Source organism: Malus domestica, chromosome 14 (assembly GCF_042453785.1).
Source record: "Malus domestica chromosome 14, GDT2T_hap1".
In the NCBI taxonomy this organism is placed as follows: domain Eukaryota; kingdom Viridiplantae; phylum Streptophyta; class Magnoliopsida; order Rosales; family Rosaceae; genus Malus; species Malus domestica.
The window spans coordinates 18839147-18862985 of NC_091674.1; the positions used below are offsets into that span (position 1 = coordinate 18839147).

Here is a 23839-nt window from a genome sequence, read left to right on the forward strand (position 1 = left end):
TAGGGCCGATCCTGAAATTCTCGGGGCCCAAGTGAAACTTCGAAAGGGGGCCTCTTGGTTCTCAAGTCCTCTAATATGTTGCACATTCATATATTTTATTTTGTTCAGTAATTAATTGTAAAAATCTATTGTTATGTCATCAAAGATAAACTTGATAAATATATTTGTCATGTGTTTTTAGCCGTAAAAGTACTAATTAAATTCATATAATCAAGTTTTTCTGCCAATCTTTATTATTTCATTGCTAAACCTTACGATCCAACAAAAATTTTAGTCATAGAATTACTCAAAAAAGTTACAGAAATTCATAGTTTCGATTGGATTACCTCATTGCTATCCTCAAAACCTTGTGAGCTGATATGGAGAATTTGAAAAAGAGAAAAAAAAAAATTGTAGGAAAATGTTCAAGGATGGGAGTCTGGGACCTAGGATATTCATCTGTCAACTTTTGAAAGGAAGCCAAGCAAAGAAATATATGTGTTAAATGAATGGGAAAGGAGAAATCATAGGGTTTGGGCCTTAAGGGTTTTGAAAAAAGAGGAGAAACCTTGTGGCATAAGACATCAATAATATTTTTGGGGCCCTTCTAAAATGGAGGCCCTAGGTGGTCGCCTCTTCTGACTCCTCTCAGGGGTGGCCCTGATTGCCAGTGAGGTGAGAAGGGAAGGGGTGCGTTCGAGGATAAACTCGGAATTTTGAAAGGGGTTATAGTGAGCAGTGGGGGTTATCAATAGAGTTCCCCTAAATTCAAATGACTAGTATTTGATGATCTACTATATTACATCTAGCTTTTTACCAACAAACAGATAAAATGGAGACAATTTATTCTTGAAAAGGACTGAAATATGAATCTGTGAGTTACCATGAAGATAATGAAACCGTAACAAAGACTTCGCGACAACTAAATTCCCTGACTTTGTAGGACACTACTATGATTATTAGATGAGAGCCTAAACTTTGAATGCCTGGAACATTAACTTGTACAGAAATCTGAAGGTCACTCAAGACATTCGAAATCCACCTAGGCCGATCTCAGTCTCTTTCAGGTGACTCTTCCTCCATCTCCGAGGGCAAATCCAACGATACCTGACCATTGTACTGTTGCACCACCAAGACGGACGCTGATGTAGATAAATCTGGTGAAATTAACAAGCTCCCAACAGGACCAAGTTCCGGACACTCACTCCTCCTATTTAAAGCTAAGGCTACTTCACCATCAGGTGTTCGCCCCACCAGAAACAGATGGCACCGGCCTATCTCGCGAATCACAGAAATTGTCTGTGCCTCATTTCTGACTGCCTTCTCTTCGTATGTGACGGAGTCATCCTTAGCGATTTTCTGCTTGAACTCAGTGAGGAATTCCTCATCTACTGATCCCACTTTGGTTCTAGCATTGCCATCAATATTAATCCTAGATATCTCCCCCGCAAGCTCGGGTTCCACTAGGAAGCGAATGACCATTAAACTGATGCCGGGGTGCTCAGCCATACGAGCACCATAGGCAAGGGCTTCACGGTCATCACGACCCCCAAAGAAGAGAACTGTGATGAAATAAGAAACGTTGCTTGCAGCAATGTGGGTAGCTCCACCAAGACCACGATCGACCAGAATTCCAACTGAGCAAGGTGCATACTGAAGAACCCTCTGGTTAACAAAGCGAAAGTCATTTCGGGTAGTCTCTAGTGTACCATCTAGCCTCTGGTGCTTATGGAATGGAAGAATTACGATTGCAGCTCTTTTGCTCTCAGCGGTGGCACAAATGTCCTCGTGCATATCAGATGTTGAAGATATTTCAGTCATTGGCCTGATGGACACCCGGCTCAGCTGTTGGTATGCCTCAAATGCCACAACCACGCTGTCAGAATTTGATTGCTGGCCCTTATTCCAGAAGGGTAACCCGTTTCTTCTTGCCCTGTGTACCATTAATATAGCTGATGACCTCTCAGAGAGCTCCTTGAGGTGCATTGCATAGACACAAAGGCCTTCGCGCTTGTTTGTGCCTCGTGAGGCCTCAAGCAGATTTATTATGGATGGAATGTTTCTTGCACTATGAAAACAGGCCAAGATCCTTAGTTGAGTGTTCGTATTTTTCCTTTCAATTGTCTTATGCTTGTAATCAGCCATTCTTCCCCTTTTCGCTGGCTTATAAACAGCAACGACAAGAGGCGTGGTGATAAATGTGGTAAACAGAGCCATTAGAACCATAATGGCAAAAGTCTGGTCATTCAAGACCTGTGAAACATAAACAAATGATACAATTTAAACGGTTATTTGATATAAAAGAGACAATGATAGAAGAAATAATTTTTTACCTTTCTGTCTTTGCCAATGTTGAGGACAATGAGTTCCACCAAGCCTTTACTGTTCATCAGGAACCCCAGAGCTAAAGCCTCGCGGACAGGCAATTTGCAGGAAAGAGACACCACAATAGTCCCAAAAATCTTCCCGAAACAGGCAGTAAATATGACCAAAACCAAAAGACCCCACGACTGAAGCCCCTGAATTGTGGCAACATTAGTCTTCAGTCCACTGGACACAAAGTACAACGGCAGAAAGAGACCAGACACGAGATCTTCTACTTTTTCCACAAGAGCACCTGCAAATGGCCCCTCCTTCGGTACAAGAACTCCGACCACAAAAGCACCAAACATGGCATGAATTCCAATTGTATCAGTAATAAAACCAGCAGCCAGAACAGCAGTTAGTGTAGCGCATACGTAGATCTCGTCAACAGGTTCACCTTCTTGACATTGTTGAGACATCCATTTGAAGATTGGAGGAACAATGAGAATTGCACAAATAACAAACGCACACCCGGACAAGAAGACCCATAGTGGAACAAGGGGAGATTGGTTACTGCCAGATAGGGCAACAGCAAGAGCCAGTAGAATCCAGGCGGCCACATCATTAACTGCTGCAGCCGACATAGCCATTCTTCCAATGTCGGTGGTCAAGAGTTTCAACTCAGCCAGAATACGAGCTAAAACAGGGAAAGCAGTTATCGAAAGGGCCACACCCATGAACACAAGAAATGCAGTAGCATCTACCCCCTTGGCTATGGTTTCTCGGAGGACAAATGATGAACCTATTCCTAATGCAAATGGGAGGGTTATTCCTGCTACGGCAATGGCAAGGGCTTGTTTTCCAGTCTGACGAATAGATTTAGGATCTATCTCTAGCCCTGCAAGGAATAGAAAGAATAGGAGACCGAGGTTTGCTAAGGTGTCCAACACAGTGATACTCTTCGGTGGAAATATTGCCTGGAGATAACTTTTGTTCCGCCCCAGAGCTGATGGCCCGAGTAGGATTCCGCCCTGTCAAACCAGAAAAGTCATTCAACCTCGGATGTATCACAATCAGCATGGTGTTCTGCTTTAGGTTCAGTTAAATGCAAATACATCTATTAACCCTCAAACAACATACTCCTGTCCGAAAAAACAATCTTCCTTCCAATGTGCCTAAACATCTGTTGACCCTAGAAATTACAAAACCTACGTGGCGCGCAGGCCGAATATATTCTAAGCTAACTACGTCCTTCGGTGATTGCGGGGCGTGCCAACTCGTCGGCCGAGGCTCGGCCGAGGAGTAAATTTGTTGATGTTGCGTTGAGCGCGCTGCTGACTTCTGTGTCTTGCGATTGCGGCCGAGGAAGGAACAATTCTCGGCCTCTTGGGCTCTCGAGCCTGAAGACAAGGCTGCTAATTTGCGAAGTTCACGAACCGAATTCGGCTTACAATGTGCCGAATGTAATAACTGTAACACCCCACCTCGCCGAGAAGGCTAATGAGATGACCTCGACCAACAAGGATTCGAAAACCCTTCTCGACCGAGACTTGGATAGGCAGTCGACCGTTCTCGCCGCAGTGCTGTTGATGCCAACGGAAGATACTGCGAGACCGACCGACTCTACGGTGACAGAGCTATCTATGCCGACTTAAGATATCACCGGTTGCTTCCACAGTGCTGTTGATGCCAACGGAAGATGTGTCAGCGAAAAAGGAAAAGAAAAAGATCTCAAGTTGTGAGAGTTTGCGCAGGGCAATTTTGTATTGATGTTTGTGTCTGTTTGAATGGTGCGCAACCCTCCCTACTTATAGTGAAAGTTACACCCGTCCGCTTGATACTCTTGGAGAGTCCTAATTGGACTCTGTCTTGTGGAATTGCATCTGGTTGTACATTCGTCTTATATCCTTTAGCCAAGGATCATATCCCTTTATGCCAATAAGCTTCCCGCCTTGAAATATGCCAATAATATGCATGTATGGCTGACCAACGCCAATCATGCGGCTGATTAAATCCAAATTGGCATCCTTATCTTTATGCATGCGCAAAAATCCATACCAATCCATAACCATTCGCCAATAATCAGTAATGCATTAGGATTCTAATGCCCCACCATCCTACGAATAAATTGGGGTTTTAGATAAAAACTAGGTTTAATAAATTATGATTAAAATCCCAACATTATCTCAATCATAATTTATTTCAACCACTTTGTCGTTCAACGGCCTAAAACCCTGCTCATCCGACGGCCTTGATTGCTCGGGCCGATATTGTAAAAATGGGTCCAAACATTGCCCCCCAGTTTCCTTGAGCTTCAGCCCGTAGGCCGAATGGTTAAGGAAATTAGCTCAGTCGAAGAAATGTACGGTCGAGGAGTCCACTCCATAGCATGACACGTCTTGAATATGATCAAAGAAGTAATAATCTTGGTAGCCTTATGGTCCCCTCAGTCAACACAATGCCAAATGAACTACCATCCCCATTTGTTTTCAGCCACCATCTGTGAGATAGCAACAAAACTGGGGTCGAGGGTAAAGTGGGTCGAGGCCGAGAAGAATTGAGGTCGAGGTCGATAAGAAATGGTCCCTATGAATTCGGCCTGCCTATATATATATATATATATATATATATATATATATATATATATATATATATATATATAATTCGACCCAGCCGTATATCATCGAAGGATGAAATCCACTCTATTCATAAACTCCTCTCGGCCAAATCAATACCTGCTGAGTCATCACCGAGAGCCACCGTCTAGCACCCACCATCGAATAAAGATTGGTCGCTGAATTCCGGGGAAAACAAATAAAACCACTTTACTTCGTTCGGTCGTAAAAAAAACCTTTGGACACAACCGAACTCGTCGTACTGAGGCCAAGCTCAACAACATATACTGGGTAGCTCGGCCCATGCGTCGGTAATACGAAACCAACTCATTTACCAGCGGAGATCATCGTCGAACAGCAAAACCTTTTCAATACATGACTCGGCAAAAATTTGATGGACCTGCCGAGCTTGGTGAGAACCATAACAAATTGGGCCGAGGTTGATGATTTGGCCGAGACTCCAATTTGTATCTATGCCGAGATTGTTGTGTGAGTGAATGCATAAGGCTGCCATGCACTCACTTTGAGCCGGCCGAATGATTTTTTTTTTTTTTTTTTTTTTCTTCGGCCAAAAGCAAATATATATATAAACACCCATACACACACACGGCATCAGGCCTATATAGACACATTCGACCAAAAGCTAATATATATATATATAAACACCCATACACACACGGCATCAGGCCATAATGATGTTGGCTTGAAATAATATATAAATATATATATATTTGTTGCCCCCCCTTATTTTCTTACGCATCGGCTTGCATAGCCGTATGTTTAAGAAAATAATATATATATTTAACAAACGAAAAGAAAAGTGGCCGAACCATAGTCAGGAGGAGGCCAACGATGCTTTATTCCAAGTCGAGATCTTGTAAAATCTTCAAATTGATTTCGCTCTAGGCCGAATAAAGAATTTCCTCCAAATATTTTTGACTTGGAGAAATATTTTTCATTCTCGGCCGCCGAATGTATTGAACAATTATTATGCCCCCCAGGCATAATTTCGGCTTTTAATTCAAACCACTTAGCCGAACAGGATTTCTCCATATCGGCTTTATTGCCAATAATCATATCAATTGGCGTAGTTTCTTGGGCTAGGCCAATATCTTGGCCTCGTTCGTCATTGGAGCATTCCTCTGACGAATCATTTTCCAAGTCAATTTTTGTATCTAGCTCAAGAACTTGAATTTTTTCTTCTAGGCCTACCACACTTTCGGTCTCGACCGAAAAAATAGGTGGCTTTTGTTCTTCGGCCAAATTAACAATTTTCTTAGACCGATGTCTGATTACGGCCGAAGCGAAAAATTGCCCCTCGGCCTTTGGGCCTAACCATTTTTCAAATGGAATTGATCTGTAGTCGGAAACGTAAGGAAAATTTTCTTCATCTAGCCAGACATTAAATCGAGCCCTGTCTTCATTTACCCATTGCCCTTGTAGGATAACAGGAGCTTTTATTTTCAACATGCAAGCGAATGACTTTTGCATCTCTCTATGGCCACGAAGAACTTTTTCTGCTTCCAAAGATTTTTTACATTCCTCATTATGTTTTTTCAATTCCTCCAGGAGCTCGTACAATCGGCTACGTTGAGCCAGATTGGAATCTTGATATATCATATGAACTTCGTAGTATAGCACTGGGTCCCACTGGGCGTGCCAAAATGTTGACCCTAGAAATTACAAAACCTACGTGGCGCGCAGGCCGAATATATTCTAAGCTAACTACGTCCTTCGGTGATTGCGGGGCGTGCCAACTCGTCGGCCGAGGCTCGGCCGAGGAGTAAATTTGTTGATGTTGCGTTGAGCGCGCTGCTGACTTCTGTGTCTTGCGATTGCGGCCGAGGAAGGAACAATTCTCGGCCTCTTGGGCTCTCGAGCCTGAAGACAAGGCTGCTAATTTGCGAAGTTCACGAACCGAATTCGGCTTACAATGTGCCGAATGTAATAACTGTAACACCCCACCTCGCCGAGAAGGCTAATGAGATGACCTCGACCAACAAGGATTCGAAAACCCTTCTCGACCGAGACTTGGATAGGCAGTCGACCGTTCTCGCCGCAGTGCTGTTGATGCCAACGGAAGATACTGCGAGACCGACCGACTCTACGGTGACAGAGCTATCTATGCCGACTTAAGATATCACCGGTTGCTTCCACAGTGCTGTTGATGCCAACGGAAGATGTGTCAGCGAAAAAGGAAAAGAAAAAGATCTCAAGTTGTGAGAGTTTGCGCAGGGCAATTTTGTATTGATGTTTGTGTCTGTTTGAATGGTGCGCAACCCTCCCTACTTATAGTGAAAGTTACACCCGTCCGCTTGATACTCTTGGAGAGTCCTAATTGGACTCTGTCTTGTGGAATTGCATCTGGTTGTACATTCGTCTTATATCCTTTAGCCAAGGATCATATCCCTTTATGCCAATAAGCTTCCCGCCTTGAAATATGCCAATAATATGCATGTATGGCTGACCAACGCCAATCATGCGGCTGATTAAATCCAAATTGGCATCCTTATCTTTATGCATGCGCAAAAATCCATACCAATCCATAACCATTCGCCAATAATCAGTAATGCATTAGGATTCTAATGCCCCACCATCCTACGAATAAATTGGGGTTTTAGATAAAAACTAGGTTTAATAAATTATGATTAAAATCCCAACATTATCTCAATCATAATTTATTTCAACCACTTTGTCGTTCAACGGCCTAAAACCCTGCTCATCCGACGGCCTTGATTGCTCGGGCCGATATTGTAAAAATGGGTCCAAACAACATCATGTCCACATTTTCATACAGCACAAAGAAGAAACAAATAAGAATATCTGTATAGATCCTAAACATATCTGAATATCCACGAAATCATTTAAATTGAAAACAAAACAAAATAAATATTTTTCAGAAACATTGTGCTACTTTTTGCTAGACTACAGTTCAACACCCCCTAAATTTCAAAGTAAACAATCTTAACGGCCAACAAACATCAAACACACACAAATTTAACATCGAAGGTCCAAAAGCTCTTCTCTTTCGGATTGGTCCCAGGAAGTAAGACCGAGTGTAAATACAGCAATGTGATCATGGACAAAACTAACTACCCTTCGATTAAATTTCTGGGCAAAAAAAGAAATGAACTTACAACAATCTCCGCAATGACTCGTGGCTGTCTCAATGGCTTCATAAGATAGGCAAGACCCCGAGTGGCTATAACTACAATACATATCTGCAAAATAACGAGAGGCAGTGCAAAATGTAAAGGACTGTCCCCCTGGAACGCACCGTTTGATGTGGCCTTCATTGGAGGCGGACATGTATTCCCCACCGAAGCATTGGAAGCCATGAAAGTCAACGAACAAAAAACCGAAAATTCAAGTTCTTTATCTGCCAAAAGAAACCCAAATCAGAATTCGAATTCCGGAATTACCAACAAATATATGAATTAGAAGCGAAGGACATCTCCACTACACTAAGCCTTCAAATATACAGACATCCAACACAAATATGTCCAACAAAAGAGCATGTGCTTAATTGGACAAAATATCATGCCCCAAAAACCAAATTAAAACTGTTTATTTTTCTTTTGGGTCACTATTCCAAATCAAATAGTACGGTTCAAGAGTGAAAGAAGAAAAGAAATAGTCCAATCCAATTGGAAAATTTGATCAAAATCCACGGTTTGCACAGAGGGTTGGGATAAAAGAGTCCCAATCCTGATCAAAGTCAATAAATTTAAACGGACTTTGGAAACCACAGTCAATAAATTAGCAAACAAACAGCTTTCTAATCAATGACAGTAACCCATGTGAGATTTCTGGAAAAAGAATTCAACTTTACAGCTTAATCACATATTTCACAAAAACCAATAAAAAAATCTTGCAAAACAAAGCATGTTTCGATTCCAGAACATAAGAGAGATGATAAATTTACCTGTTTATTGGGTCAGCAGGTTCAAATATGAATCCCCACCTCGGTTCGGTGGAAACAGAGCTTTTCAGGAATGGCTCTGAATTGTAAGTGTAGTCAGCCCCTGAACTTGGAGATTGTGCCACCAGCTTTTAAATAAGAATTGACTGAGAGAGACAGAGAGGGTAACGACAGGGGACTTGGATTGTCTGCCCTCCTAGTTGTGGTGCCCTTCCATGCCCTCCTATTTTGTGCGGTCACGGTTAAGCCACGTCAATATTTTATATTAATTTTTTAATGAGATAATAAGACAAAAAATAATTAAAATATAAAATATTGACGTGGCTTAACCGTGACCGCACAAAATAAGAGAGGATGGAAGGGCACCACAACTAGGAGGGCAGACAATCCAAGTCCAACGACAGGTGGGATTAACCAGATTTGACTTTCTCCATTTTCTTTTTTTTCTTTTTGAAACAAAACGATATTATGTGCATTAAGAAAGTGAGGGGAGTGAGCTAAGATACTGTGTTCAAATTTATTTTTGATGAGAATCAAACTTAAGATTTCTAACTTATAAATGAAAACAAATATTACTAGATTGTAGTGCTAAGTGATGACTTTCTCCCTTTTTATAATAAAACATAATAAATTCAGAATTTCGTATATTAGTTATTTATGATAATGTGTCAAATTTTTTTTTTTTTTGGGTGTTTAAGTTCGAATTCACCACTAGAGCCACGGCTTGACGTATTTTTTATATACATGAGATCTCATATTTGACTTACAAATTTGGCGAGTTTGGGTTTTTTTTTTTTTTTTTTTTTTTTGAATAAATGACATTATTTACATTAAGTGAAAGATGATGTGTTTAGTCTCACAATTGACTAATAATAATGTTGTTCAAAATCGCCTTTGAAGAGAATATAACCTAAGACCTCTCACTTATAAGTGAAAAGAAATGTCACTAGACCGTAGTATTAAGTAGTTTGGCGAGTTTATTACAAAATTATTATCAGTAACTTATTGTAAGACCTAAATGAACTTTTAAGACTCTTAAAGTGAAATAGTGTAATCAACTTTGTAATTAGTAGTTTTTTTTTAAACAATGATATATTCACTAAAAAACTAGTTGTTAAGTACTAATAAAAATAGATGAATTTACCATTGAAAATGGTCTTTTTCTTCAAACAACGGCGTTCTAAATTCAACCCTTCATATCTCTTGTAGAATTTTATTTGTAAAATAAAAATTGGCGGATTTGTGGCACCACTTTCTTTTGGTAGTGCTATCGACCCACACATTTTTACTTCTTACATAATTCTCTCAATTTTCTAATGTGTGATCGAATAAATTGAATATAATTAGACCAAAAATTAACAAGGGTGTATGGGTTGTAAAAATGGGTGTGTGAATAGCACTACCCCTTTTTTATACAACTTTTGGCACACATTTTTGTGGAGCCCACTTCGTATTGTATTTCAATGATCTAAACCGTCTATTTTTTGGGTCTTCTTTCAAATATTACGTCTACCGTGTCTACCAAAAATCACAAAAATCTGAAAACCATATTACTATTAGATTAAGGGTTTAGAGTGTTTTTGTAGAACCGTACTTGTTAATTTTCTTCACTACAAATGAATGTCTTAATAGTTTTGAATTTGTCAAATTTTTTGTAAGGCTTTTTAGCCAAAATGGTTCTTGAGATTTTCATAATACATAACTTTGGTCCCTGAGTTTTAAAATCAATAGAAGTGGGCCCTGAGATTATCTACCATCAATTATTTTGGTCCTTCCATTAAAAAACTCCATTAAGTGGCCCTTGAGCTTTTTAATGGAATGACCAAAATGATGTATGGTGGACAATTTCAGGGATCAAAGTTATGTGTTATGCAAATCTCAGGGACCAAAATTATGTGTTATGCAAATCTCAAGTCCAAAGTTATGTGTTATACGCTCAACTTAACGGAGTTTTTTAATAGAATGACCAAAATAATGGATTGTGGACAATCTCAGGAACCACTTCTATTGATTTTAAATCTCAGTGACAATTTTGACTAAAAAACCTTTTTTGTAATAATGATCTATAAATAATGTTCTAAAAGATAGACATTTCAGATGTCAAAATACATTATAGAGTAAGCTTCACAAAAACGTATGTAAAAAAATCATGTAAAAAAAAAAAGATGTCACTAATCGCTCACAATAAAAAGAGTGATACTACTCATATGTCTCTTTTCCACTAACTTTATATTGAAAACATAATAACAAATCAACCTAAAATGGTTGAAAAAATAGGACAAATGTGGGTATAATAACTCGATAGAAAAATAGAAGTTGGATGGTTCATAGCAATTGTCTCTGTTTGCGACAACGAGAGCCATCAAGCAGGGAGATGAGTTGTCAAGTGGAGAATAGAAAATGCAAGACAACGACTTTTTGTCACTTTTCTTCAATATTCAGAAAGAGAAACCTTGTATGACTTTATAGCCCTACATTACATCTCTGCCTAATCCGAATTTTGTGATTGAGATCATGACATGGGGTCGGTACTTTGGTGCCCTCTACTATTTCGGTTGAGATCATGACACGGGGTTGGTACTTTGGTGCCCTCTACTATTTCGGTTGAGATCATGACACGGGGTTGGTACTTTGGAGAGCAACTTAGATTTTCCTGGAATTTGATAGTGTTCTAGTCTAAAATAATATCAAATGTTAGTTTTGCTTTACATGATATTATATTATTTAACTGAGATGTTATTGTAGAGATCTACTCAATTCAATATTTAAGTTCTTAACCTTCTTAAAACTCATTCGCCTGTAAGGTTAATTCTACTTTTTTATATATGTAGGTGCCTAGGTCAATTTTTCGTTGCCCGAACGCATGTGAATAACTATACATATGTGACGTCCCATGTTTTTTTAGAGGCTTGAAATGACCTAAAGTGATTCACATATCAATGGTCAAAATTTTGTATAAAAGCACAACTTCTAAAACAAAAATTTTATGGTGCTAGGGAATGTAATATGCTTCAAACATTTTGACCGTTAAATTTTTTTACCTTAGCATTTTTAAACTAAGATCTAACAGTTAAAATGTATTTGAAATATTCTATATGTACTCCAGGCCACCGTAGAAAATTCGCTACTAAGATGTGACTTTTTTGCTAGTAGTTCAGGTGGGCCCTGTTTACGTTCTAGATTTCTAGAGAGCCACTAGGAGCTCCTTTCTCCATACATAGGAGCTTCTAGATGAATCTCTATCTTAGGAGATTGATAAAGAGCATGATTGGTGTTGATTTTTTTTGAAATCTTCCTTAAATTTTAGTTAAAAATTCATTTAAGAAGCCGATTGAAGTTGCTCGCACTAACATGCGTCAAAAGAAAAGAAACTACCAAACCCTTTTTGTCATTTCCTTAGTTTGTTGCGTTTTGATCGATTTTATCTATGCCATCGAGTGCTTGTTTTTATGCTTTGTTCCAAATGTGTTCGTGTCCATGTATAAAAAGCAATATGTATCATCTGTCACTGATTAACCTATAGAAAATTATTACGAAACCAAATGATTAAATTGTAAATGTAAAAAAATCAAAAGCAAGTATGGAAAGGAGAAAATGTAGGAAGGATTGATGGTATAAATTTGTGGAATAAGTTATGTAGGCAGGGCCATCTTCGAGATTTCAGAGGACCCGTGCGAAATTTATAAAAGGGGCCCTTCTTCTAAGACAATGTTCAAAAAAATTGAACAATGTATTGATGCTAAAAAGCACTACGGAAACAAACTGTGTGCTTCTTTTTCTTTAACAAAGAACTTATCAATAGGGATGAGAAATACCTAAATCTTCAAATCCATCTCAAGATATTTAAATTAGTAAATATCTTATTTTAATTGAAGTATGCATCACTCTGATCACTTGAATTGTATTTGTGATATGAAAATTTCTCTTCAATTGCATGAAATTATGAATAAAAAGTACAAAAGAAAAAAAAATCATTATGGATTAGAATTCCTAAATCTTCAAATTTTAACTCAATATATTTAAATTAGTAAATATCTTATTTTAATCGATGTCTGCACCACTCTGATAACTTGAAGTCTCTATAATAAAAATTTCTTTTCAATTGCATGAAATTTATGAATTAAGGTTTAATGGTTTTATGGGACAAGGAGCAATGGAGAGGGGAGATACTAGAGAAGTAGCGGTTGGCGGCCGCAGGAAGTGGATAATAACCTTTTCGATTCGACTGACTCATTTGTGGGGTCTGCTAACATTTTTATTTATTTATTTTTGCTCTGATTAGCATTTTATATGTTATTTATATATTTAACATTATTTTATATGTTATATGAGATAGTAAACTATTTTGGGGGGCCCTATGCCATGGAACCTGTCACACGTCCCCAAAGTCAGCTCTGTATGTTTGATAATATTTTTGTCCACCTCATAACGTGTATGCATGTATGTTATATAAATATGGCGTATGTGCATGTATTTACTAATTAGAGAAATATAACCTCAATAATTTAATTGGGAGCTTTATAAAGAGATAAAAACTTTAACTATATTTCAAGGAATTTCACTAGCTTTTAAACATGTCAAAGAGAGATAAAAACATAAAAACAACTAAAACCCAGCTTAAAAACATGGAAACAATGTTTTAAAATATCAACTATACTCCTAAGGCTTTAGGGCTATTAATAGAATTCAACCTTCACAACTCCAACAAAATTAATATGTGTCATAAGCTCAACTCATCCTCGACTATTTTTGCAAAATCAGTTTTGAAACTATATATAGAATCAATTTATATCCTTTATTATTAGAATAAGAAAATTCTAGCAATGGTTCATCAACCATAATAATTGGAGTAATGGTTCCTCTACTAAAACTTTATGACTCTTGGTCCCTTAACTCATCAAAATGTGCAGTTATGATCCTTTTTGTACTCTGTTAAAACTTCTGTCATAATGAGTTATGTGTCACGCATGTGAGGCTTAATCAAATGGCAAATATGGAAAATTAAATGAGAAAATTTGTGGTGAAGGTCCCTCGATTTTAACCTAACTAGAGCAATGGTCCCTCAACTTTAACTCATTGGAACAATGATCTCTCAATTTTAACCTAATTGTAGCAATGGTCCTTCTACCATGACTCATTTTGACGGAATTCTGACGAAGTTGACGAAAATGATTATAGCTACACATTTTGATGAGTTAAGGGACCAATGGTCATGGATTTTTAGTTAAGTGACCATTGCTCTAATTGGGTTAAAGTTGAGAGGCCATTACTACAATTTACTCTGCTAGAATTAGTTCAACTCGTCCTCGACCATTTTTGCAGAATCAGTTTTGTTGATGCACAAAATCAGCGAGGACTTTGGTACAACAGAAAGTGTCAGGTTTGTGACCTTCGCTTGGTTGCTTCGATCACTAGTGAAGATAAGTACGTAAATGAATAGGGACAGGGAAGCAAACACAAGATGTACGTGGTTCACCCAGATCGGCTACGTCCACGGAGTAGAGGAGTTCTCATTAATTGTGAAGGGTTTACACAAATACATAGGTTCAAGCTCTCATTTTGTGAGTTCTAGTGAATAGTTTAGTACAAAATGACATTAGAGATTATTGTGGGAGAATGATCCCTATTTATAGAAGAGAGTTTCTAGTTTTGTTCTAACATTGACACGTGTTGTGTTGTGATTGGCTTCTGATGTTGACACGTGTCGAGCTGTGATTGGCTTCTGATGTCGACACGTGTCGCATTGTGATTGGCCTCCTGGTTGAAGGGAAGCTCTTCTGGGTCCTTGACGGTATAACGTTGACCGGTGCTCAGTAGTTTCGGGATTGGTCAAGTATGGTACAAACAGTTCTCCCCTAAGTTCCCGAGTGAGGGAAGCTCTTCGGTTGGGGACTTGCAAGATCCAAGCCATTGAGTAATCACGAAACTTCTAAGTACTGAAGTGTGGTATCATTTTCACGTGCCTTATCTGTCTCATATGTAGATGTGGCATCTTCTCTGGAAGTACTTTTCCTCCATCCATGGGTGGTATCTTTAACCGATGAAGATGCACAAGGTAATGTATCAATTTCACTTGAAGCTTACTTGTAGTTTCGGGCTTGGTCAAGTGCGATACAAACCCTATAGTAGGAGTCCCCCAAGTCGCCGAGCTAGGAGATATGCCGAAAGAGGTGACAGACAAGGTAAGCAGTCAAACTTCCAAGCAAGCAACCCAGGATCGGAGGTTCGACTTCGGCTTCCGGTTGATTGTTCTCGTTCTTCTTGTCTCTCATTCAGTTGCCAGGATAAGGAGAAGCAAATGGAGAAGAGATGATATGAGATACTTTTGCTTTTGAAGAAGTAACTTTCCACAGGCTTATTCTTGAACTGTGCTGGATGGTTTTCTGGTTCCCTTCAGAGTATAAGGCCGACTCAAGAATTTGAGGGTCAAAACAAGTCCATCAAATCTAGAGTACGTTCAACCTTGATGATATGGGATACTTTTGCTGTTGACGGAATAATGAATGTGGTATGGAAAGGTGTCGTGCTGTAGTGATCTGTTTCAGCTCACCGTTGAACCTTCTGCTTCAATCTTTTGCATGGCAGAAGTGGTGTGCAACCTTTGCATTTAAATGGTCCTTCAGAACATTCCTTCATAGTGACTCATCCACGCTTGGCAGCTTCAGTGTAAAGAGCCAATATCTGATCAACTGTCATGAGGTATGTGCCGGTGGAATTCATGACCTTGACAGCAGTTGAGGATGAGTTCTCGAGAGCAATGCTAAGTAAGCAACCAGGCAAAGGTCTCAGGCAGTCAGTTCCAGATTGGAGGTTTGATTTCAGGTTCTGACTGACTGCTCTCTTTCTCTTTGTCCTGCAGGTGTGGACAAGGACGAAGATAAGGACAGGGAGAAAGCATGATATAGGATACTCTTGCTTTCGACCCTGATGATATGAGATACTCTTATTCTTGGTGTGGCTTATTTGCTGAGGTATTATCGGGGGGAAATAAAGCTGAGTATTTCGAGAGGTTATGTTGAGGGTGCATTCTCGAATGCGAGAAAGGGTTGAGCATTTTTACAGGTTTGCTTGTCCGTTGAGGAGGGAGGTCGATGTATATAGGGATTTCCCAATAACAAGTAGTAATGCTATTCCTTTACCCTTCTTGGTCACAGCAATGTAGTGGGAGCTGCCAGCTTCACGTGTTTTAACTTTGTCAGAGCACTTTGAAAAAATGGTATGTGGTATCTGGAAAGCTAATGTTGCGTGTGAAGATTACAGACAAGCTTTATCTAAGGAAATCTGGCTCTCGAAGTTCTGAGAGCTATGCCTCTTCGGTTTTCGAACAAGCAATCCCGTCGGGGATCTGGCTCTCGAGATTCGGAAAGCAGTGCCGCTTCGGTTTTTGAGAAAGTAATTATGTTGGGAGTCTTTTCTCGAATGTGAGTAAAGGTTGGACGTTCTTGCCAGCCTGTCTTGCCACAGAACACGGAGGTCGACACACATAGGGACTTTCCAGTTGTCAAGCAGTGGTGATGTTCCTTTACCCTTGTGGGTAATAGTAGGGTAGCTGGAACTTCGAAATTCTCGCGCCTAAACTTTGTCAGAGATCTTTGGCAAAGTTATATGTGGTACCCGAGGAGTTGATAGTGCGTGTGAAGAGTGGTGATTGAACAGCAAGATTCGCGTGCTTTCTATTTCACCAGAAATCTTCGACAGATTGCCCGTAATTTCCGCAAAGCTGAGTGTGCATGTGATAGGTGCTGACGAGGCTGAAAAAGCAGGTGCTTCTTCGATTTCTGAGATCGGCCCTCGTGGTCTCTGAGTAGCCCAGCTTTTGAGAAAGGAAACGCCTTTTTGATTTTTGAGATCGGCCCTCGTGGTCTCTGAGCAGCCCAGCTTTTGAGAAAGCAAACGCCTCTTCGATTTCTTAAGCTCCGTCGAGTGCAGATTTTTATAGAGGCTGGCATTAAGTTCCACAGCACACTTGAATCTCCACCAGTAGAAGCTCCCTAAGATCTTGATTTGTCTGACCTCTTCCCTCTTCAACACCTTTGAAAATGTCTGGCTCCTCCGACCGTCGTTTTGACTTGAACCTTGGAGAAGAGACAGCCACGCCTTCTCTAGACAACATATGGCGGCCATCCTTCATATCCCCTACTGGTCCTCTTACCGTTGGGGATTCTGTGATGAAGAATGATATGACCGCTGCGGTGGTGGCCAGGAACCTTCTCATTCCCAAAGATAACAGACTACTGTCCAAACGGTCTGATGAGTTGGCTGTTAAGGATTCTCTGGCTCTTAGTGTTTAGTGTGCAGCTTCTGTGTCTAATATGGCCCAACGCCTATTTGCTAGAACCCGCCAAGTTGAATCATTGGCTGCTGAAGTGATGAGTCTCAAACAGGAGATTAGAGGGCTCAAGCATGAGAATAAACAGTTGCACCGGCTCGCACATGACTATACTACAAACATGAAGAGAAAGCTTGACCAGATGAAGGAATCTGATGGTCAGGTTTTACTTGATCATCAGCGGTTTGTGGGTTTGTTCCAAAGGCATTTATTGCCGTCGTCTTCTGGGGCTGTACCGCGTAATGAAGCTCCAAATGATCAACCTCCGATGCCTCCTCCTTCTGGGGTTCTGTCCAGTACTGAGGCTCCGGATAACCACCCTCCGGTGCTTTCTCTTTCTGGGGCTCTACCGACTGCTGAGACTTCCCCTGAGCAACCTTTGTGAAGGCTCCCTCTTGTTTGTTTATTTTGATTCATGTATATGTACATATTTGTAACTTATCGGAAATATCAATAAACAAGATTTGCTTCATTTCAACGTATTGTGTTAAATACACCAAGGCCTTCTTCACTAAGTTCTTTGAATTTTTTCTTTTGTTGAAGCTTGTATGTTGAAACTTTGTGAGTGAAGCATGTAGGTTGAGGTAGTGCTCCCTTAATTTCCCGAGTGAGGAAAACTTCTCGTTTGGAGACTTGAAAAATCCAAGTCACGAAGTGGTCGTGAGACTTCCGAGTATCAAGGTGCAGTAGCATATGGTAGGAGTCCCCCAAGTCTCTGGTCGATGAAGTTGACGAATGAAGCATTTCCTTTCTAAGTGGTAGCCCAAAACTCCTTCATATATACTTGTTATGAAAGTTGTTAGGCCCAAAAAAGATGAGGCCTAGGAAATTTTTTTTTTTTTTTTTTTTAATTTTCAAATTTCCGGATTTTTGAATTTTCGAATTTCCGAAAAAAAAAAATATATATATATATGTATATATATATATATTTAAAAGCTTTGTAGGTGAAGCTTTGTAGGTGAAGCTTTGAGGTTGAAGCTTTGTTGGGCATCATGAATTGATTTTGCTTCACACTATCTTGATGAAGAGTGTGTGAAGCTTTTATATGTTTTGGTGTTGAAATTTTGTATTGTAGGTGAAGCTTTGGGGTTGAAGCTTGATAGGTGAAGCTTTGGTGTTGAAGCTTTATAGGTGAAGCTTTGGTGTTGAAGCTTTATAAGTGAAGCTTTGGTGTTGAAGCTTTATAGATGAAGCTTTGGTGTTGAAGGGTTGAAGCTTTATAGGTGAAGTTTTGGTGTTGAAGCTTTATAGGTGAAGCTTTAGGGTTGAAGCTTTATAGGTGAAGCTTTTGTTGGCACCATAAATTAATTTTGCTTCACACTATCTTGATGAAGATAGTGCAAAGCTTTTGAGATTGATATTTGTCCTCCATTGATGAAGCTTTTGTTGGCACCATAAATTGATTTTGCTTCACACTATCTTGATGAAGATAGTGCAAAGCTTTTGAGATTGATATTTGTCCTCCATTGATGAAGCTTTTGTTGGCACCATAAATTGATTTTGCTTCACACTATCTTGATGAAGATAGTGCAAAGCTTTTGAGGATTGTAGTTGTGTTCCATTGATGAAGCTTTGTTGAATTTCCCAATTTCCTCTTTTTTTTTTGTTTTTTTTTTTGTTTTTGTTTTTGTTTTTTTTGTTTTTTTGTTTTTTTGTTTTTTTGTTTTTTTGTTTTTTTGTGTTTTTTTTTGTTTTTTTTTTTTTTTGGGAAAACTAGAAATTTGAAAATGTGGGAGAGACAACGTATACAAATTTTGCTTCCATACTGTTAAGCGAGAGATTGTGATGCAAGCCACATCTTGTAGTAGTCGAAGGTTTGGATGAACCATATAAATTGAATTTGCTTCGAACAGTCTTGATCAAGAGCGTTTGAAGCTTTCTATGAGTTGTAGTGTTTACATTGTTACAGAGGAGAAATGTCTGAAGCAGATGCAAGAGGGCTGAAGAGCTTGATCTTCGTATACCATGCACTGAAGCCATTGTTGGCTTGCAATAAGACTTTGTTGGTGACTATAGCTCTTGTTAGGCATAAGTGCTCTCCTAGTTGAGTTGTAAAGCTTGATGGTTTTTTATTATTTGTGAATGCTAGGAGTTCACATGTACAAGTTGTACCACTCGTCTTCTGGTTAATGGAATGAATGGTAGGTTGCTTTCATCACTTGGTTGGTGGTACGAATGTGAATTCCTTAATCACCTTTCATCACATTTCATCACCTGGTTGGTGACATGAAGGAGAGTACGCGTTGTACATTTCATCACCTGGTTGGTGGCATGAAGGAAAGTACGCGTTGTACATTTCATCACCTGGTTGGTGGCATGAAGATGAGTTCCTTCTTCACCTGATTGGTGATAAGGGTGGCAAGTTTCCAAATAATATTAGAGTACGGCTTGTACATTTCATCACCTAGTTGGTGGTACGAAGGTGAGTTCCTTCATCACCTAGTTGGTGAGAATAAGGGCAAGGTGTCGAGGCACATTGTGGCAAATGTCAAATGACACAAAGTGTGTTGAACCCTTTCGAAGCACAGTTGGCTTATGTATGGATGTGTTGGAATGTATGATGTTTATGCATGAATGTGTTGGAATGTATGATGTTTATGTATGAATGTGTTGGAATGTATGATGTTTATGTATGAATGTGTTGGAATGTATGATGTTTATGTATGAATGTGTTGGAATGTATGATGTAGATCCTTTGTATAGTCTTGTTGACACATACTTAGATTTTGTTTTGTATTGGAAACATTTGCGTTGAAGCTTCAACACTTGAGTGTTTCATTGCTCAGAATGGAAAAGAGTTTATGGCCGAGTTGGCTAAATTACCTCTTTATTGAATTCATACCAAATGGTCTTTGTTACATAGGATGCCGAACGGCTGTAGCTTAACACTTGTACAATGTGAGTCTATTTGTAATAGTACTTCAAGTGGTCAGCATTCCATGGATGGCCAAGGGTCTTGCCGTCGGAGTTTCTGAGCTTGTAGGAGCCAGGGCGGCTGATGCCGACGACCTCGAACGGTCCGTCCCAGTTAGGACTGAGTGTTCCTTCACTCGGGACCCTATCACAGAGTAATCTTTTCTTCAGTACCCAGTTTCCCACTTTGAAAGAGCGAGGTTTGACCCTTGAGTCGTAGTAGTTGGAAATGCGCTGCTTGTAGGCGACATTCCTCAGGTGAGCCTGATTTCTGTGTTCCTCGACTAGATCCAGGTTGAGGGTGAGTTGTTTGTCGTTCTCACTCTGCATGTAATTCTGGATTCGGTATGTTGCTTGCTCAAGCTCAACCAGGACAACTGCTTCTGTACCAAAAGCAAGTGAGAATGGAGTTTCTCCTGTGGAAGTCCGATATGAAGTGCGGTATGACCAAAGAACTTGGGGTACGAATTCTGGCCAACAACCTTTAGCTTTGTCCAAGCTAGTTTTCAGAGTGCGCTTGATTATTTTGTTAACGGCCTCGACTTGTCCATTAGACTGGGGATGGGCTGGAGAGGCAAAACATAAGTTGATGTTGAACTTAGAGCAGAACATCTTGAACTTCTTGTTGTCGAACTGCCTCCCATTGTCCGTGACTATCGCATTGGGAATGCCGAATCTACAGAGGATGTTCTTCCATAAGAAGTCTTCTATTTTTCCCTCAGTAATGGTTGCCAAGGGTTCTACTTCAGCCCACTTTGTGAAGTAGTCAACTGCAACGATTGCATAGTGGACCTTGCCCTTCCCTGCAGGCATTGGGCCGATCAAATCAAGTCCCCATTGGGCGAAGGGCCAAGGGCTGATCATAGGAGTGAGCAGCTCGGGAGGGGAGTGAGGGATAGTTGCGTAGCGTTGACACTTATCACATGAGCGAGATATTCTGATGGCATATTGGTGGAGTGTTGGCCAATAGTATCCTTGGCGAAAAGTCTTGTGTGCTAGGGATCGAGACCCAGCATGATCTCCGCATACTCCTTCATGTATTTCCCGAAAGACAATTTCCGCCTCCGCAGGTGTAAGGCATCTTAGGTAGGGCAGGGTAAAACCGCGCTTGTAGAGTTGGTCATTAATGATCAGGTAGCGAGCAGACTTGTATCGAATCTGCTTAGCTTGGACTTTGTCATTTGGAAGGGTGCCATGGGCAAGGAATTTATAAATTGGGGTGATCCAACTATCTCCTTGTTGTAAATTGCACACTTCCGCGACCATGGTGCTTGGTGCTGCCAACAATTCGACATGAATTTTTCTCCCAATCTTGTCTTCCACTGCCGAGGCGAGGCGGGCCAAAGCATCTGCATGACTGTTTACTGCTCGAGGAACTTGGGTGATCTGGTAGTGGAAGTGCTTGAGCAAAAGTCATGTTTGCGCAAGATATGCTGCCATGGAGCTATCTTTAGCATCAAAGTTGTTCGTGACTTGGTTGACCTCTAATTGGGAGTCACTGAAGATATCAATTTGTTTAACTCCAAGATGCTTGGCCAAACGTAAGCCTGCTAGAAGGGCTTCGTATTCGGCCTCGTTGTTCGATGCCTTGAATTTGAAACGAAGAGCGTATTCTATCGCCACTTTGTCAGGGGTAGTGAGGACTAATCCTGCTCCGCAGCCCTGTTGGTTGGATGAGCCATCAACATACAGACTCCATGCTGGGGTTGTTAATTCTATCTTCTGAGCTTCCGATGGTAATGAAGCTATTGCTTCAGGTGTAGAAGCAATGTCAACAGGATATGTGAAATCGACGATGAAATCTGCTACTGCTTGACCCTTTTCGGCTAGTTTTGGTTGGTAGGAGATGTCAAACTCACCCAATGCTATCGCCCATTTGATCATTCGCCCAGACGTGTCAGGACTCTGGAGTATCTGTCGAAGAAGGTGATTGGTAAGCACGATGATGGCGTGTGCTTGGAAATAAGGGCGAAGTTTTCGAGCAGACATGACCAATGATAGAGCTAATTTCTCAATGTTGGAGTATCGTGTCTCCGCATCTTGTAGGGCCTTGCTAGCATAGTAGACGGGCCGTTCGACACCACTGTCATTTCGAATAAGAACAGAACTGACTGCTGAAGCCGAAACCGATAGATAGATAATGAGAGTGTCACCAACTTCTGGTTTGGAGAGCAGAGGGGCTTTACTCATGTACTCTTTGAGGTTCCTGAATGCCTTGGCACATTCCTCCGTCCAGGTAATGTACTTCTTATTTCCCTTGAGTGCTTTGAAGAAAGGAGCACATCTGTCTGTGGCCTTAGAGATGAATCTGGTTAAGGCTGCCACCTTGCCAGTAAGGCTTTGGATGTCTTTTGAAGTTACTGGCTCTTTCATGTCGAGGATTGCTTTGATCTTTTCGGGGTTAGCTTCAATGCCTCGTTGGCTAATCATGAAGCCTAAGAATTTGCCAGAGCCCACGCCGAAGGCATATTTGTTGGGGTTCAACCTCATTCGATACCTCTTTAGAATGGTGAAAGTTTCAGATAGGTTGGTGATGTGTTGGTCAGCATGTTTGCTCTTGACTAACATATCATCAACGTAAACTTCCATACTCTTCCCAATCTGTTCAGCGAACATTGAATTGACCAGTCTCTGATAAGTTGCTCCTGCATTCTTTAGACCGAAGGGCATGACTTTGTAGCAATATAGTCCCCTGTCAGTAGTGAAGGCTGTGTGTTCTTGGTCTGAGGGGTTCATGAGGATTTGGTTGTATCCTGAATAAGCGTCCATGAAGCTCAAGAGCTCACACCCTGCCGTAGAGTCTATAAGTCTATCAATGAGAGGAAGGGGGAAACTATCATTCGGGCATCCTTTGTTTAGGTCGGTGTAGTCGACACACATTCTCCACAAGACATTTTGAAGCAGGAGACTTTCCTTGGTCGGATTTTTCTTAACAAGGACAACATTTGCTACCCATGTTGGGTAATTGACTTCGCGGACGAAGCCTATGTCCTTGAGTTTTTCAACTTCTGCTTTCATCGCCTCGTATCGTTCAACATCATAAGATCTTCGCTTCTGTTTTACTGGTTTGGTCTTGGGATCAATACTCAAGTGGTGACAGATGATATCGGGAGAGATGCCCGGCATATCTTTATATGACCAAGCGAAGACCTCGGCGTTCTCTTGCAAAAAGGAGATCAGCGACAACCGAAAGGGTGGTGACAAAGTGGTGCCAATCTTCACCATGCGATCTGGATGGTCTTTGGAGATAGAGACATTCTCTAACTCTTCAGCGGGTTGTGCTTGTTGGGTGAATGAGTCATCTCGAGGGTCGTCGGGTTGACTGTTGCCATCATGAAGATCCGAGTTAGCTTCATCTGGACTGATCTTTACTACCTGGTTATGTATAGAGAGGGTCTCCTTGGGGACAGGCAGGTGTTGTTGCTTAACTGAAGTGTTGTAACATGATCGAGCACTAAGTTGATCTCCCCTGATGTATCCATTGCCAAAAGGGGTTGGAAACTTCATCAACAACATATGTGTGGATACCATGGCCTTGAGATCATTGATGCCTGTGCGCCCAAAGATGACATTGTATGCCGTCGGGCAATTAACCACTAGGAAGTTAGTGGTAATAGTAGCTGTGTAGGGGCCTGTACTAATGGTGAAGGGTAAGTGTATACTCCCTAAAGGTTGCACGATATCGCCAGAGAAGCTTATCAGAGGAGAAATCGAGCTATCAAGCAAGTGTTCAGCTACATTAAGTGCCTTGAAAGCTTCAGCAAACATGATATTGAC

At 40.5% G+C, this 23839-nt stretch overlaps 1 protein-coding gene across 1 annotated transcript; it reads right to left on the reverse strand.

Moving 5' to 3' along the window:
* Positions 1-805: 805 nt before the first annotated feature.
* On the reverse strand, positions 806-8975 carry LOC114821014 (cation/H(+) antiporter 18-like). The gene is made up of 4 exons (XM_029092626.2): positions 8824-8975; positions 8036-8277; positions 2313-3314; positions 806-2232 (listed from the first exon to the last, which is right to left on the reverse strand). Exons 2-4 carry the CDS (start codon positions 8234-8236, stop codon positions 1033-1035), a joined length of 2403 nt encoding a protein of 800 aa, XP_028948459.1. The 5' UTR covers positions 8237-8277; positions 8824-8975; the 3' UTR covers positions 806-1032.
* Between the last annotated feature and the right edge of the window lie 14864 nt (positions 8976-23839).